General features: G+C 39.6%; 2 protein-coding genes across 2 annotated transcripts; both read right to left on the minus strand.

Moving 5' to 3' along the window:
* Positions 1-1146: 1146 nt before the first annotated feature.
* On the minus strand, positions 1147-8070 carry LOC121759752 (fasciclin-like arabinogalactan protein 1). Its single transcript, XM_042155438.1, has 3 exons — positions 7210-8070; positions 3188-3191; positions 1147-1977 (listed from the first exon to the last, which is right to left on the minus strand). The coding sequence occupies exons 1-3, from the start codon at positions 7833-7835 to the stop codon at positions 1381-1383; spliced, it is 1227 nt and encodes a 408-aa protein (XP_042011372.1). The 5' UTR covers positions 7836-8070; the 3' UTR covers positions 1147-1380.
* An 8746-nt stretch (positions 8071-16816) lies between these two features.
* LOC121757130 (protein TIC 20-v, chloroplastic-like) lies at positions 16817-17660 on the minus strand. Its single transcript, XM_042152625.1, has one exon. The coding sequence runs from the start codon at positions 17594-17596 to the stop codon at positions 16940-16942; it is 657 nt and encodes a 218-aa protein (XP_042008559.1). The 5' UTR covers positions 17597-17660; the 3' UTR covers positions 16817-16939.
* Between the last annotated feature and the right edge of the window lie 473 nt (positions 17661-18133).

Below are 18133 nucleotides of genomic sequence, written 5' to 3' on the forward strand. Positions count from 1 at the left end.
TCCTTTGAATCATTTTTTTATTATAAATGAATGAAATTTTATCATGACTGCTTTACAAATGACTCCCTTTGACTAATTTTTATTATAAATGAATGAAATTGTAAAGGCTGCATTACAGTGAACGCGAACCCGAGATCATGTCTTGGGCATTATTTATATGATCAGCCCAACTTTAGAACTAATGATACGTTTAACAAAACATTGTAATGTTAGTATCATGATGAGCATTCAAACTTGGAATATTTAATTAACGAGGATAGGGAGCACTATTCCTCATGTAGTTAAAGCATGTGCCACTCTAAAATGGTTGCATACTCAATAATGGAATGGCATGTGAAATAAAAGGGCAAGTCATCCCTCAAAAACTAGAACATTTCATTTTCTATTTGTAGGAAGAAAAAAACACTAATATTCCCGTGATTTACACACGGCAATTTAGTTGACTATCATTATTAACAAAACTCTTTTTTCACTATTTTCTCTATCTTTCTTTATTGAATATTTGCTTCCTAGTACTTTTATTTTATTTTTGTGGTTCATGCCATCTTTTTTAATTACTCCGTTAGTTCTTAAATGAAGTACTACTAGATTTAATTACTATTGTAACATAAGTATTGCTCCTTCCATCCCACAAAGATTGTCTCATTTTTCCATTTCCGTCCGTCCCACAAAATTTGTCCCATTCCATTTTTTACCATTTTTTGTAGTGGACCACATATTCCACTAACTCATCCTTACTCACATTATATTATAAAACTAATATATAAAAGTAGGATCACGTTCCACTAACTTTTTCAACTCACTTTTCATTACATTTCTTAAAACCCGTGTCCGATCAAAGTGAGACAATATTTGTGGGACGGAGGGAGTACTGTGTAACAAAGTAAAAACAGTCTTTGTTTTGTTGAATCTCTCTCAGGAATTGTTTATAGTATCAATTTCACAATTTGTGATATTATAACACTATAGTGAATCACTTGAAAGAAATGATAAATAGGAGTATATTGATCCGTTTAAAAAAAGGAGTATATTGATAGATTTAAAATAATGGAGTACTATATTTCTAATGTATAAAAATTAAAATGAAATTGATAAATAATCAGTCTTAGTTTTGTTGAATCTGCCTATGTTTATATACTCATATAATAATTATAAAGTTTTATGAATAACTTAATTAAATCTAGTAGTAGTAAATACAATGACCAGACACCGCCGCAACTTTCTCCCATATTCTAAAAACATTAAACAATCTAAACACTAATCCAAAAATACAAAAAAATTAAATGGCCATCAATAATATCCCAAATAAAAATAAACAAAAAAAAGAGTAAAAGAACAAACAAACAACAAAACAGCAAAATTCAGAAAAATAAGACAAATCTACAGCTGAAGAAATGCAAACCCGAGACTCAAAATCACTGCAACGAATCCTCCGCCGTTAAATCTAGCGGCACCGTTAGTGGACTGATCCGCCACATCTCCATCCGGAGCATCCGCCGGAGAATCAGACGGCGCTTCCGGCGGCGCAGGCGGCGACTTATGCTTCTTCTTCGACGACTTCGGCGACTCCGCATCGGCCTCTGGACCCGGAGCCGGCGCCGGAGAAGGCGACAAAACTCCTTTAAACAGCTCCTCCGGCATCAAAACCTTATTCACTTGGTATATCGCCAGCGGCTGCTCATCCACCAGCGTGTTGACGATCTTCGCCGTCACGATCTTCGTGAAAATCGTGACGTCAGATCCGTCGTTTTTAACATCGAAACTGAACTTGCTAGCGCCGTCGGTGGCGAGAGTGTTGGTGATTCCGTTGCTCGATTTCAGCCCGGGGATGGATTGGTAGACCGGGATGCCGTGGTATTCGAGGAGAGATTGCTTCCCCGTGGCGGTTAGGTTTTTGAATTTGGGGGAAAATGTCTTCATCGCGTCGTCGCCGGGGCAGAAGACGGTCAATCCGCTCTCCACATTGTCCTCGAATGTCTTCTCAGTAAAAGGAAACTTGCTTTTTCATGTTTGAAAGCAATGCAGCGGATATTGCAAAATGGTAAGCTTAGTTTTTCATTAATCAATAAAATGATAGCAATTACATAGCATTATATAAGGATTCATAGAAGGATCTAGACTCCTAATCGTCCTAGCCAAATCAGTTACGATACTCAACCAATAATCAGCTAGGATGAGAATCAATTCTGCTTTTCCATCATTCTCACAACAACATCCTTCCAGCTCATCATGTGGTCCTCATTGTGAGCTGGAGCATTCACAAGATGAGATGGATCAACTTCTTTGCCTTCCACGTTCATAGATGCAGCATGACATATATTACTGATTTGCTTCTTCTTTGAGTCATCTTCACTTGCATTGTTTTCAGAACTGAGGGATCCGCTAACACGCCCCCTCAAGCCTAGTGTAGATTGAGCAAGGACTCCAATCTTGTTGCGTAATCTCACATAGGATTGATGAGGTAGTGGCTTGGTAAAGATATCAGCAACTTGATCCAAAGAGGGTACATGCCTGAGATCAACTTCTTTTGCCAATACTTTATCTCGAACAAAATGCACATCTAGTTCAATATGTTTAGTTCGAGCATGCAAGACCGGATTAGAAGCAAGGGCAATTGCACTAAGATTGTCAACCCATATTACCGGTTTGCCTTTTGCTTCAATCTTCAACTCAGTTAGCAATGATTGAAGCCAAGTTACCTCTGCTGTAACATGAGCAAGACTCCTATATTCTGCCTCGGTGCTAGATCTTGCAACCACAGTTTGTTTCTTGGCACACCAAGAAATGAGATTTCTGCCATAATAGGTGCAGTATCCACTTGTAGAGCGCCTATCATCCACATCTGAAGCCCAGTCAGAGTCACAAAATGCGGAGACATGGCCATTTGATTTTTGTATATGAATTCCATGATCAATACTGCCAGATAGATATCTTAGAATCCTTTTTACAGCCTTCCAATGAGTGTCCAATGGTGCAGCCATGTATTGACTCACCTTATTGACAGCAAAATTAATATCCGGCCTAGTGATTGCAGCATACTGTAGAGCACCTACTATACTTCTGTAAAGCTTTGCATCTTCCATAGGTTGACCCAAGACTTTACTGAGATGACAAGAAGAGACCATAGGTGTAGGACAACCTTTGGCATTCTGCATATTCACCTTCTTTAAAAGATCCTTGATATAACTTGACTGGCAGAGATGAAGGCCTCCTTCAGTAGTCTTGATGACCTCCACACCAAGAAATAAGTTCACTTCACCAAGATCCTTTAAGGAGAAATGACTATTGAGCTGATCTATTACTTTCTGAATAGAAGGTGAAGAATTTCCAGTAATGAGCATATCATCTACATAGATGAGTAAATAGATGGACTCACTGCCTTTATGTCTAAAAAACAGAGACGCGTCAGCCTTGGATTGAGAGAAACCAAGGCTGATGAGTACAGAGTGGACTGTAAAAAACCAGGCCCTAGATGCTTGTTTTAAACCATAAATTGCTTTCTTCAATTTGCACACCAAGTGAGGACCACCTTGCTCAAAACCAACCGGTTGTTTCATGTATATCTTCCTCCAGATTTCCATTTAAAAAGGCATTGTTAACATCCAAATGAGTGATATTCCAGCCATGAGAAACTGCTACGCTCAAGATCAGCCTAATAGTAGGAGGTTTAACCACGGGGCTAAAAGTCTCATTAAAATCAAAACCGGGCTGCTGAGCAAAGCCTTGAGCAACCAGCCTTGCCTTGTGCCTAGCAATGCTCCCATCAATATGCAGTTTAAGCTTAAAAACCCAAGTACAACCAATGAGATTCTTTCCCGGTGGAAGAGTGGTTAAAATCCAAGTTTTGTTCCTGAGAAGGGCAAGGAATTCAGCTAACATAGCTGCTTTCCAGACATGGATAAGGAGAGCCTCAAGAGCAGATTTGGGAATGAGATGTGATGACATGGTGATGCTATAGATTTTAGGCTTGAAGATTCCAGCTTTGGCTCTAGTGGTCATTTGGTGAGTGGAGGCTGTAACTAGCTGAGAATTAGCCGAAGCTGATTGAGGAGGGGATGAATCAGTAGCAGAGGGTGTATCATCACTATTAGGGGAAGGGATGAGATCGAGGTCTGGTTGTGGAACGATGGGAGAAGGGGCACGAGTAGATGATATAGAGGTAGATGAGGGAGAAAAGGTGTGTGATTCATCAAACTGAGAGGTATTAGGAGATGGAGTACTGGACTGTATTTGAGGAGTGATGAAATTGCCCAAAGGGAGAGAAGGTGAAGAGAAATTAGGAGTAGAAGAAGAATGATTTGAGTGATCAGTCAGATATGGAAAAACTGATTCATCAAAAACAATGTCTCTAGATATGATGACTTTGCCATTGGGTAAAAGTGCTTTGTATCCTTTATGGGAGGGGCTGTAGCCAATGAAAATGGCACTTGCTGATCTGGGCTGGAGTTTGTTTTGGTTATAGGGTCTGAGGTAAGGATAACAGAGGCAACCAAAAGTCTTGAGAAATAGATAATCTGGTTTGGTATTGTGGAGCTTTTCAAATGGAGATATGTTGTTTATGGTTTTAGAGGGTAAGAGATTGATCAGATGCGTAGCTGTAAGGAAAGCATCGTCCCAGAATTTGCGTGGCAATCTTGCTTGAGTGAGAAGTGACAAACCGGTTTCAACAATATGCCTATGCTTCCTTTCAGCCAAGCCATTTTGTTGTGGTGTATAAGGGCATGAAATTCTATGATGAATCCCGCACTCTTTCAAGTAGGTAGTGAGAGCCTGAAACTCTCCACCCCAATCAGACTGAAGAATCTTGATTTTGAGAGACAACATAGTTTCAACCATCATCTTAAACTGTTTAAAAACTGTAGCAACATCACTCTTATTTTTTAAGAGATAAATCCAGGTAAAACGGCTATATTCATCAATAAAAGAAACATAATAGGTGAAGCCATTTCTAGAGATGATGGGTGATGGTCCCCAAAGATCACTATGAATGACATGTAGAGGGGTAGAACACTGGTTCTGAGACAGGGAGTAAGGCAATCTATGGGACTTAGATACACAACAAGAATGGCAAAGATTGCTTGGTTTCATTGATGAAAATGGAACATTACAGCTGCCAAGTGCAGTTTTGATAACATCAAAAGTGGGGTGTCCAAGTCTTCTATGCCACAAATTAAAGCTTGGAACAGAAACTACATCACTAGAATTAGAAACAACAGCAGGAGATGTCAAAAAGGCTGAAGGAGCAGTCTGTTTGGCTTGATTGAAAACAGAATTGGAGTTGATGCTTGAACTGTCAGGAGAAGATTTCACTGTGAATTGGTAGAGACCATTGTTAAGGATTCCCTGCAGGACGACTTCCTTGGTAGCTTGATCCTTAACAAAACAGTGAGAAGGGTGAAACTCAAAAAAGACCGAATTATCTTTGGCAAATTGTGAAACACTAAGAAGATTTTTGGTAATTTTTGGAACATGAAGAAGATCCTTAAGCAGCAAATTCCTATTTGTGTATGGAGATTTAAAATGAGCTTCACCTATATGTGCAATATTCATGCCATAGCCATCACCAAGTAAGAGCTTCTTACCTCCATTGTATTCGGAGCTGATGTTCAAGTTTGACAGATCATTTGACACATGGTTGGTTGCACCAGAATCTGGGAACCATGATGTTGAGCTGGCATTCTCATAATTATACTCTGATGGATAGATAATAGAAGGAGAAGGTGTGGCAGCTTGGGGTCTTGACTGAACAAGGTGAGCTGATGGTGGAAAATGTTGCTGTTGATGGCCTCCTCGTGGTGCTGTTGTGGCAGAGCTAGGCTCATAACGATACCAGCACTTATCGGCGCCGTGCCCTGGCTTTTGACATAGCTGACATATCAACTTTCCACCACTGTAGCTTCTTCCTCCTCTCCTTCCACCTCTGTTTCTTCCTCTCCCAGAACCAAAAGATCCATCACGATTGAAATTTTGGGTAGACTCCTTTCTTTGCCCAGATTGGTGTGCCAAGTTCAGAGAAGGTTGTGATCCTTCCATACTGCCCACTGTATCATTCTCTACTTCAAGTCTAGTTTCAAAACTTAGAAGAAGGGCACACACATCTTGCACGGTCCATGGTTCAGATCTAGAGGAAATAGAAACAACTGCTGGATTATAATCTCGTGGAAGCCCACCGAGTATAGCTAGGATTTGATCACGATCTGAGACAACATATCCAGTGGCTCCCAACATGTCACAACAAATCTTCATTTTGTTGAGGTACTCCTGCATCGAGAGATTTCCTTTCTTCAAGTTTTGTAGCTGCGATTTATACTGCATAATTTTTGCCATGGATCTGCTTGAGAAGTTGGTGATGAGAGCTTTCCAAATGTCTTTGGTAGACTTCAGACCTACCACAAGGATAAGTGCACTCTCTGATAGAGACGACAAAAGCCAAGCTGCTAGGCGTTGGTCTTGGCGACGCCAAGCTAAAAAATCAGGGTTCGGCACAGATCCTCCCGATGGGTCAGCCACCATTTGATCAGGAGTTGGCTCTTCCCCGGTGAGAAATGATTCAAGGCCATAACCCCACACAGTTGCTTCAACCTGCTGTTGCCACATAAGGAAATTGTTATCTGTTAATTTCACAGATATTGGTGGATTCTGCGGCAGTGCCGGAATATTGCCGAAATTGGCTTGAGAAGTAAAAGAAGAAGAGCTTAAAGCTTCATTGGCATTTGACCCACCGGAGCCTGCCATTTCAAAAGATAAAAGAAGATAAAAACTATAATAATAACAGAGCCAGGATCAAAATCCCGCTCTGATACCATAAAAGGAAACTTGCTTTTTCATGTTTGAAAGCAATGCAGCGGATATTGCAAAATGGTAAGCTTAGTTTTTCATTAATCAATAAAATGATAGCAATTACATAGCATTATATAAGGATTCATAGAAGGATCTAGACTCCTAATCGTCCTAGCCAAATCAGTTACGATACTCAACCAATAATCAGCTAGGATGAGAATCAATTCTGCTTTTCCATCATTCTCACAACAACATCCTTCCAGCTCATCATGTGGTCCTCATTGTGAGCTGGAGCATTCACAAGATGAGATGGATCAACTTCTTTGCCTTCCACGTTCATAGATGCAGCATGACATATATTACTGATTTGCTTCTTCTTTGAGTCATCTTCACTTGCATTGTTTTCAGAACTGAGGGATCCGCTAACACTCAGCTGGATTCGCGAGCAGTGTCTCGGCGAAGATTTTGCAGCCGTGCTTCGACATGAGCGCGGTGATGTTGATTTGGCTGGGGCCGGGGGCGGGGGCCTCGGCCTCGGGGGAGGGGAGAATCGAAGAGATCTGAATTACAGAGATGTTGTAGGGAATTGCGTCGATTGATTTGACGAAAGTGGCGGAGATGTCGCCGCCGTTGTCTTGTGGGGAGAAGCCGACTTTGCCGCCCTTGAGGTCGGTGATGTTGACGAAGCCGGCGGATCCGGTGGCGGATCCGGTGGCCTGGAACATGGTGGCGGCGAGGGCGGTGCCGTCGGTGATCTGGTGGAGCTTCTTGGCGTCGAAGTAGTCGAGGAGGACGTGGAGGGAGAGGACGTTTTTGATGGCGCCGAGGGAGAGGTGCTTGGAGAGGAGGTCGGACATGGCGGCGTTGTCGACGGCGCAGACGGTGATGGTCTCGCGGCGGTTGATCTCGGGGGCGAGCTGAGTGACGGTGAGGTAGTGGTTGAAGGTGGAGAAGTCGGGGTCTTTCTCGAGAATGCGGGTGATGTTGTGGGCGGCGGTGGGGGAGGGGAGGAGGGCGAGGGAGAGGACCGCCGCAACGGCGAGGAGGAGCTGCATTGTCGGCGGAGATTGCGAAGCAGAGAAAGAGGAAAGGTGAGTGAGTGTGAGTGTGAGTGTGTGTGTGGTGTGGGTTTTATCTTTCGAGTACAGTACAGATAATGCTTCCGCTGTTAATTGCTCACATTAGCTGTCCGAATAACTTTTTTTCCGCATTAAGCATTACTATGCTGTCAAAATATATTTCAAATTAATAAGGTCAGAAATTATCGTTAGTGGATGAATTTATAATATGGGTTGACACAAAAATTAATTTGCACAATAAAAATTTGACTAAAAGTTATTAATTTCGTGTGTTTTTTTGTTAGATTTTCGTGTCAAAAAATCCAAGTCCTGCTCAGATTCAATGTTTATATTCTCTCATTTAAAATAGTGATGCAATAGCATTTTATATAGTATTAAATGTTATCACGAAAATACTACCGACAAGTTAATTGAGAAAGGAAGGTGTAATTTAGATGTACATAAAATAATGTTGAATAGGTTTGGGGTTAATATTGTCATACGTATTAGGTTAGTTGAGGCCGACACTTTTTTGGACTATAACCAAATTAAAACTCTATTTCTTTACACTAATCTCAAAAGAGAAAGAACCATATGGCTGTATTTAAATGATTAATGTGTTCATCAATTTGTTTATGAAAATTTGCATAGGACCAATAATTTGTAAATTGCATACTCAACGAGGGAACTAGTAATATGTTTGAGGGGTGTTAATAATAACTTTTTGAAAAACCAAAATATTTTGATTCACACTGTTTTATAGAGTTAGTTAATTTTGAGACTGGGTGTAGAATTTATGACAAAAGAATCGAAGTGGGGAAGTTTTTGGCCACAAATGAAATATATGAGTATTTATTTGTGGACCTTGCTAGCTAAGCTAAAATACAATAGGCCGTGACAAGTTTGATAAATACTATAGTTCATGAAAATAAATACTACCAATATTATTTTTAATGCATCATGCAAAAGGGGCCGTTATAAATTCAATGTCGTAATTTAATAGGTGCAGCTATTATAACACTGCTTTATTCTCTTAATTAGGAAATAATTGGTGGGACATGACATATAAATATACATACATGTGAATCAATATCATGCTCATTCAAGATAATTTTCCACGGGGATTAATGATTTAGAGGATATAATCATTTTATTAACTACTCTATTCTATTATTAGGACTTGATCATGAATGACGTTTACAGAAATAATGATTAATGGGTGTCGAACATGATTTCTCAATTATTTTTTCTTTTACAAATGATAATAAGCAAGAGTAGTAAGTTATTTCAACAATTGCTAGAAAGGGCATTGCAATAAGAGCATCCTCTTAGGCAAGAGTATGGATGTGGGCCCGGACCCATATTTATTCATTTTTTACTCCGTGCTCTTCCGCAAAAGCACAATACTCACATTCAGAGCATCCACAGCGGAGAGCACACCGATGTCCGTCCGTCCGTGCCAGCGGCCCGGGATCGCTGTTCGCCGCTGCGCTCTTGCCGCTGGCACGACGCTGCTCTTAGCTAAGAGCACGTCCGTGCCAGCGAGCAGGGCGACGTGACGCGTTTCTATTTTTTTTTTTTTTTTTTTTTTTTAAAATTTACTTCATATATTTATATCATATATATGAAGGAGGAAATTACAAATCAACTCCTATAACAAGGAGGAAAGACAAATTACGCCACCCAGGGTTCGAACTCGAGACCTCCAGGATGGACGCGGTATCCAGCACCCTTTACCGCTAGGCCAAGGGGCTTGGACGTGACGCGTTTCTATTGGCCGTTGACATTTTCTTTTTTTTTTTTTCTTTTTTAAAAAAATTGAAAATAATACCAAAAATTAAAAAATATATATATTTTTGGATTCCCAAAAATATACAGATTTTATTACCATTTTTATGAAATTTTTTTGAATTTTTTTTTAAAAAATTTAATCCCAAAATCATCTATAAATGCACACATTCATCATCCATTTGGGCAAAATTCGGCCACGAGTAGTGGATTTTTTTAATTTTATGAATTTAATTATGTAATTTTTAATTTTTAAATTTTAGGATTTTAATAATGTAATTTTAACTTTTTTTTGCATTTGTAATATTATTCCGGTTATTTTTAATGCATTTTAATATTGCGAAAATATTTTTATTTAAATTGAATAATAGAATGGTGGGACCCTTGAGCATGTCCTTGCGGAAGAGCACGGATGTGGGTGTTGTGCTCTTGCCTAAGAGCAGGGAGTAAAAGTGGGTTCGGGCCCACATCCGTGCTAGTTGGCAAGAGCACGTTTGTGAATGCTCTCATGCTCTTCCGCAAGAGCATGCTCAAGGGTCCCATCATTCTATTATTCAATTTAAATAAAAACATTTCCACGATATTAAAATGCATTAAAAATACCTGAAATAATATCACAAATTACTAAAAAAAATTACACAATTAAAATCCTAAAAAATAAAAATTACATAATTAAAAATCCTATAAAAAAATTTACATAATTAAAATCCTACAAATTAAAAATTACATAATTAAATCCTAAAAATACATCTGTTGAAATTTAAAGAAGACTAGCCCGATGGCGGTATCCTCAATTGAGCTCAGAGAGCTCGTATCATTGCGTGATGTGAATCAAGTTGCTTGGGAGTCATCCGAGACGTATCAGCCATATTGACTTGACCTAAAAGGACTCACAATGAGTTGGTGGGGGTGGAGGCGGCACAAAGGGAGCGGGAGGTTGCGGTGCGGCTAGGGTCGCGGAGCCCCGACGTTGGGAACTGCTCGGGCCGGCGTCGGGGCTACCCAAGTGAGCTACGACAAGCTGGCTAGCCACCCCATCCTCGCGAGCGTCGGATAGGGATACCTACCTCGACCGTTTGCTGGAGGAGCTGGAGGAGGATGCGACGCCTCCCCTATACTTCGGATGAGTACGCACCTCCTGTCAAGCGTTGAGATACTTGAATGGTTTGTACTTAATTGAATGGTAGGTCGATATGGCGGCCGTGATGATGTCAACCTCGCTCGTGCCGCTCCCTGCCGGCCGTTGTTCCTGTAGGTAATACCCCTGGAACTTTTGGAATTTATCGTTGGCTCTTCTGATGGTATTGTGCACCATACTCTCATTGCGCTCGATGGTTCCATCCGGTCGGTTAGCATTGTACCGGTGAGAGACGCGCCACCAAAGCCTGTCCTCGGTTTGGTTCGTGCCGGTTTCCGCATCTTCGAAGATTTCTATGTAGGCTTTGAATAACTTTTCCATCTCCCCCGGAGTGTACAGGGTGCGGACGTTGATGTCACCTCCGGTACTGCCACGAGTACGAACACGGACACTACGAGGATGAGGAGGAGCGTCGTAACCGCCCTCCAGTGGTGTCGGGGCGCTCCCTCCCGTGCCAGTTTCGAGAGCCCACTCGTACCCCTCGGCATCTGGCTCGTCCACCGAGTAAGGCCGGTAGCCACCCAAAATATGCGAACCTTGGGTTTGAGGAGGGGGCGAGAAATCCGTTTTCCGGATTATGGAATGGCGAGGAGCCGAACCATTCAAGGTTCCATCCGCACGAGTCGGAGGGGTGATCGCCGGAGCCGGACATTTTATGCAAGAGTGAAAGAGTGAGAATTTAGATGAGAATTGTGGTGTAAAAATTTTTGTGTGGAAATGAGGGTATTTGATAAGGCTCGTTTCATGCATTGGTTTTGGGTGATATTACATGATTTTTTGGGGAGATAATGCGCAAATTTGAGATTAAGTGTGCATATATTTGCTGGGTCAAGTATATGCTGCAAATTGACCGAGTAGATGCAAAATAAGCAGAAAAGGAGTAAAAAGTGTCAAAAATCCGCTAGGTCAAAGAGAATTATCAGGAGAGCAGGTGTGTGAAAAATCTGCTGGACCCAGGAACGCACACAAATTACCCGGGGCGGGGAAAATGGAGCAGAAAAAGTGAAGAAATGAGCAAATTTAAAAGATCCTATTTTAAGGGTACAAACGTCAAATCATGAAGAGCATACCCTAGGGATTCGAGCTTGAAGCCTCCCTATATAAAGGGACCAACATGATTGAAGAAAGCAGCGCTTAACGCTACCATTCTCGTAGTTTAGGTAGAAAACTCTCATAGGCGCTTAACGTCACCGCTCTCTTAGCTTAGTTTGCTGATTTCTTAGCTTATAGTTTAGATAGTTCACTGCTTTCTTAGCTTAGTTCAATGGTTTCGATGGTGGAATTGACGATTCCGACGTTGGATCCTTACTCTCTTTACCGCTTTTGAGACGATGTAGTTGGATCTCGAGTTTCATCGGATGAATCGACGACTCCGCCTTTGGATCTCGACTTATTTCCAGTTTTATGAAGCTTTGGTGTTTATTTTCATGTTGATGATGCTATTTACTCATGTTTCTTGGATGCTTTTCGCAATTGGTGGCTTAAATGTTTAGATCCATGATGTTTACATGATTTCCATTAGTTTAGAGGTTGAGATCTAGTTGTTCACGTGCTCGATTTCTGAGATTTGTTAGTTTAGGTGATGCATGCAAGGTTAATCTGTGTTTATTCCGCTTTCTGCTTGACCCAGGACAGTAGATCTGGCAGTTCTAGCTTGAATTTCGTGTTTACGTCTCGTTTTGAAGCATGCTTTGTTTTATTTCGTCAATGGTGTTGAAGCTCTGTTCCATGCTCTGTTTTTACTTGGTTGTTTGGAGAAGATGAAGTAAGAGGTTGTTAGAAATCAGATCTGCTTTTTGCTTTTGCTTTTTTTGCTTTTCACAGTTTCTGCCAGCCCCATCCAGTTTAGGAAGAAAAATGGTCCCCACTTGCTTTTACATCTTTGTCCGCCTATTTTGGGAAAGTTTCAGCATGTTCCTTCAGTTACAGGTGTTCTAGTTAGTTCAACTCCAGTTTACAAGTTGTCTTGAGTTTGATTGTCAAGCAAGTGTCCGTACTTTTCCCATCCGTTAGGTCCAATAGATAGAGTCCAGTTTAACTCCGATAGGTCAAGTAGATTAGAGTCTTAACCCACTTAATGAATGCGTGGCAGCAGCCGACCCCTTTTTCGATTGTGTCGTAGAAACAATCTCGAGTAGGTCCCTAGTCTTTGTGGTTCGACCTCGCTCTTGCCGCTTATACTTAGTAATATTCGTTGCATTAGTGGGAAAATTATAAATCTTGTTGAAAGGGGGAACACGTGCATACGACACACGTGCAAAAATCCTCTCTTCAGTATTTATAGATGAAAATGTGAATTTTGAGATAAAAATAAATTAAAAGTGGAGAAAAAATGGATATATTTTATTGGGACGTGGGAAAATAAATTTATTAAAATTTAAAATCGATTTTTTAATATATTTTCAATTTTTTTAAAAAAAAATTGAAAATGCCAACGGCTTTGCCGTTGGCCAATCAGGACGCGCCACGTCAGCCTGCTTAGCGGTACGGCGGTGCTCGATGCATCGAGCAGGGCCATGCCGCTGGCAAGAGCACAGCGGCGAGCATGTGTTTGCCCCGCCAGCGGCACGACGGCCTTCTTTGGCGGCGAGCACCGATGCAAGTGCTCTAATACTCTAAAAATCCATTTCATTTGAACCTTCATTTTTTCTCTATTATATCAATATTTTTTTATTTCAGCCAAAACATCCTCAATAAAATAAATTTTAGTTTCAACCACAAACTTAAATTACTTTTCGGTGTTTGTGTTAGATCCTTTCACGCCACTCCACTTTTATTTTATTTTACACAAAAATAACTTTTTCAAAACATTTTTTGATTGAAATATTTTTAAAATTATTCATTAATTGTGAGAGTTCATACTTGTATAAATGAATTTATTGTAGTATATGCTTTCTAAAATTAGATAAAAACAAATATTCCAACTCAAAATTTGAATTTTCTCGTTGTGATGATCGTAAACGAGTCGGAGACAGATATATCAATGACTAAGAAACAACTCAACGGAAGGTGGAAAATAAAAGTTTTTATGAATGTTTTTTCGATTTACAATATTTTAATTAATTGCAATCATATTTCATTTTTTTAGAAATTATTTATTTCTCATAGAAAAAATCCGATTGGATCAAATTAATATACCACCACGATCATCTATTAAATCATGGAGCATCATATAGTTTCTCAAAATAAATGCCTAGGCACAAGAAAAAAATAATTAAAGCTACATCTTTGATTATTTTATCATACGATTTTCCAGCATAAAATAATTAAGGTTCGCTTGGTATATTTATATTAAATGGCTTAATTTATACTGCTTTTATTTTCTCTTTCTTTTGATGCATGGTTGAATTGTTTAATGTTTTCAGAAATCACACTCCCAGTTAGAATATAAATATAGAATTTCGTGATTTGAAAAAAGTGTGAAATTGGTAGTGGGTTTACAGAAAGTTCGCCAGCTGTGTGTGCACATTCTAGATTTAGATGCTTCCACCGACACATCATCAATATTTATATGCTTTAATTTATACTCCTCCTACAAACATTTACTGCTACTATTGTTCTATATCTACCGTTACTATTTTACTATTTTGTATACATATAATTATATTATTACAAAATTTGAGCTTGAGATTTTAAGATAATAATAATTTTATATTTTCGTGCGATGATATAGACTTTGTATATCGATTTAAACAAATATAAAAATTCAATAATATTATTCGAATAAAATAAGAGTAGACTATACCAGATAAATATGATTCGAGCACTGTAGGTCAATGGCATTCTACCCCTTTGTAAGACTAATTCTCCAATGTACAGATCACGAACGCTCATTTTTCAATTTTTTCAGTTTAACAAAAGTTCTATTTATTTGGATCTAAGGTAAACAACTCTTTAAATTCCAAGCTATTTTTTCATTTTATTACATGAATGATAAATTCATAATTTTTTTATTACTAATATGAAATAAATATATACAGAGTATTAATAACATTAAAAAACCTAGTAAAAATTATTATGTGCCGTAATACTACTTCTAGTATTAATTTCATCATATCTATAGAAAATCACAACAAATAGTACTCCCTCCGTCCCGCACTACTCGCACTTATTTCCTTTTTGGGCGTCCCAAGTTACTTGCACTCTTTCCATTTTTAGTAAAAAATTTCACTTACAGCCGTAATTTTTGACTTTCCTATACACTCATTCCTTAATCTCCGTGCCGAAAAGGAAAGGAGCGAGTAGCCCGGGACGGAGGGAGTATTAAAGTTTAAACCATGTTTTCTAGCCACCAACAAATTCACACGTTTTATCATGATGTGTCTAGAAGTCGTGATCGGATTTTTCACTAAATTTTATGAAACAAAACGACATCAGCTTAAGAATCAAATTTTATGAACAGATGAAAACGAAGGCCTATTTGATATGTATAAAATTCTAATGCATTTGTTAAATTATGAATCTCTGTCGCATTCAAGATCACAACATTCTTGAATAAATCGAATAGTTTAGTGATTTTTATAGGTATTATGAAATTAATGGCATAGGTACACACACATTTTTGCTAGGATGAGTAAGTAAATAAGTCGAGCTATTATTTAATGACATCAATTATTTATTTTTTATATTTATTATATCTAGAATTATATGATTGCATTCAAACAAGAACAATGATGCGTCAGAATCACGCCCTTCTCTTAATGGGCCAAAATTCTAGGCAAGAGGCGCAAGGCGAAAGAGTCGCCATGGACTTCGGCCCAACGACTATTATTTCAGTTTAGAAAAAACTATGATTTCAATTGAACACTAGTCGTAAGCCTAAGAAAATGAGAACCATTATCTAAAGTTTCTTTAAGAAAAAGGAAAAAAAACTTCAAATTTAACACGCAAATATATTTTTCGTGCATAGTACTAGTATGAAGGGATATCTAGTGGCTTTGGAAGTAGGGTTGATAGCAATGGATGATGTTGGGTTGGATGTGATTCAAGGATTCTACAAATGAGGTTGTAATCGATTTTGACAACCTAGTGAGGCAATCGACTAGGATTGAATGATCAAGATCGTAGCTGCTCTAAACAAACAAAAAAACTGTGGCAACATTACTGAAAGGCAAACAGAGCTACCGACCATAGCTACCAAATGCTTGATCAATTGAATGGATTATATTGAGTTCTATCTCACACATTCTAATGAATAATCAAGATTGTAGCTACATTGATATAGCTACCAAATGCTTGATCAATTGAATGGATTGTATTGAGTTCTATGTCACCATATTCTAATGAATAATCAAGATTGCAGCTACATTGATATAGCTACCTTGTTCAAGCACAATCAACACCTCTGAGCAGAAACATAGTTTGTCTCTAAAGATAAGCACAATTTCAACCAATACACCGCCTACAAATTGCACAGTTTAAGCTACAAACCCTAAATCATACAGAGTTCAAAGCAGGGGAAGAGGTAGCCAAATTCCAAAATTCTCAACATATATTTTGGAGGAGGGAGTAACATTTTTCATGCATCGCGAGAAATGTAGTGGTGATGGAAGTAAGGTCAATATAGATGGATGATATTGGGTTGGTTATGATTCAAGGCTTCTACAAATGAGGTTCCAATCAATTTTGACAACCTACCGAGGCAATCAACTAGGACTGAATGATCAAGATCATAGTTGCTCTAAATAAACAATAAATTGTGACAATATTACTGAAAGGCAAACAGTAACCAACCATAGGTACCAAAATGTTAAAGAAGAAGAGTCGATTGAATAGTGAAGATTGAGTTCTATCTAATGACACTATAATGAATGATCAAGATTGCAGCTCCATTGATAAAACTACCCAGTTCAAGCATAATCAAGGCCTATGATCAGTAACCTAGTTTTTCCACCACTGGTTATCTAAAGATAAACATAATTTCAACCGTTCACACTCTAATGAATAACCAAGATTGCAGCTACATTGATACAACTACCTAGTTCGAGCACAATCAAGGCCTTAAGCTAAAAACCGTAACAGAGTTCAAAGCAGGGGAAGAGAGCAGCCAAAATTCCAAAATCATCATATATTTCACCAGCAAAAATCATCACAATTATTACACATTACAGAAATCGCTATTGTCGAATCATCTGCTAAAATGGTGAAAGCTAAATGCGTAAGAATGAGGTAAAATTCACAATACCTGCCTGTCAGCAGCCTCAGCAACGATCGGCAATCTAGGTAGGTTTCCGAGCAAGCAAGCAGAGGAGCCGTAGATCAACGAAACCAACAGGAACAAAAACACGGTGCTATCCAAACTCATCAACACATCCAATCCAACGCCGTCCCTCGGATTGAACGTCCGCTCCAGCAGGTCAGGGAAAATCAGCAGCACATCGAGGACAATCGCCTGCATAGTGTTGAACCTGACGTACCTGCTGAAGTTCTGGTTCCTAACCACGACGAAATAGAGCGTGAGGAAGACGAGGAATCCGTTGAAGGGGAAGCTCTTGAATACTCTAATCGCGGGGACGAGCGGCTGGATTAGGGCCTGGAAGGGGGTGAACTGCGTGAGGATGTATTTGCCGTACTGGACGCCGTCGAAGAAGGGGTAGAAGTAGACCATGGCGGATATGAGGCGGTCCGGCGCGTCGGCGGAGTCGTTGCCCTTGGATTGGGCGGCGAATTTGGACGGTTTGGGGATTCGCGAGGGCAGAGTGGGGGTGTGGAGGAGTGGCGATGGAGGATTCGCAAGCGTGAGTTTCCGAAATGAAGAGGAAAGAGCTCTGGTATTGGTTGTGGTGGTTGTGGAGGGAGAGACCACAAGGTAACTCATGGTCATGGCCATCATATCTAGAGAGAGAAAGAGGATGGCCGAGATTGCAGGATCACAGATATCTCTCCGAGTTGTGATATTTCAGGGAAGAGATTTATGGGCCCTTTTATTGGGCTATTATGTGATGCACAAATACTGGTCTTATTTATAGTTTGGCCCATATCGTTTTTCCATTAGAGCATCAGCAATGGCGGACGTCCGCCGCGGAATTCCGGCACGCCGAGATTTATGGGCCCTTTTATTGGGCTATTATGTGATGCACAAATACTGGTCTTATTTATAGTTTGGCCCATATCGTTTTTCCATTAGAGCATCAGCAATGGCGGACGTCCGCCATTGTGCATGGTAGGTACGGATACGGAATTCCGCCGAGGACACCGCAGTTCCGCGGAATTCCCGTTTATTGCGTTGACTCTCACGGACGTCCGCGCGGAATTCCCGTTTATTGCATTAAATGTTTTACTAATGTAATTTTTTTAGTAATTATGTATTTTTTTTATAATGAAGTATGTTTTTTTAAAAAAATAAAGTGGTTGCATTTTCTCTGTATTC

This window comes from Salvia splendens, chromosome 12 (assembly GCF_004379255.2).
Source record: "Salvia splendens isolate huo1 chromosome 12, SspV2, whole genome shotgun sequence".
NCBI lineage: Eukaryota > Viridiplantae > Streptophyta > Magnoliopsida > Lamiales > Lamiaceae > Salvia > Salvia splendens.

Bases quoted from the DNA above. Each gene is read 5' to 3' on its own strand.
- LOC121759752 (XM_042155438.1), bottom strand. From the start codon at position 7,835: ATGCAGCTCCTCCTCGCCGTTGCGGCGGTCCTCTCCCTCGCCCTCCTC.
- LOC121757130 (XM_042152625.1), bottom strand. From the start codon at position 17,596: ATGATGGCCATGACCATGAGTTACCTTGTGGTCTCTCCCTCCACAACC.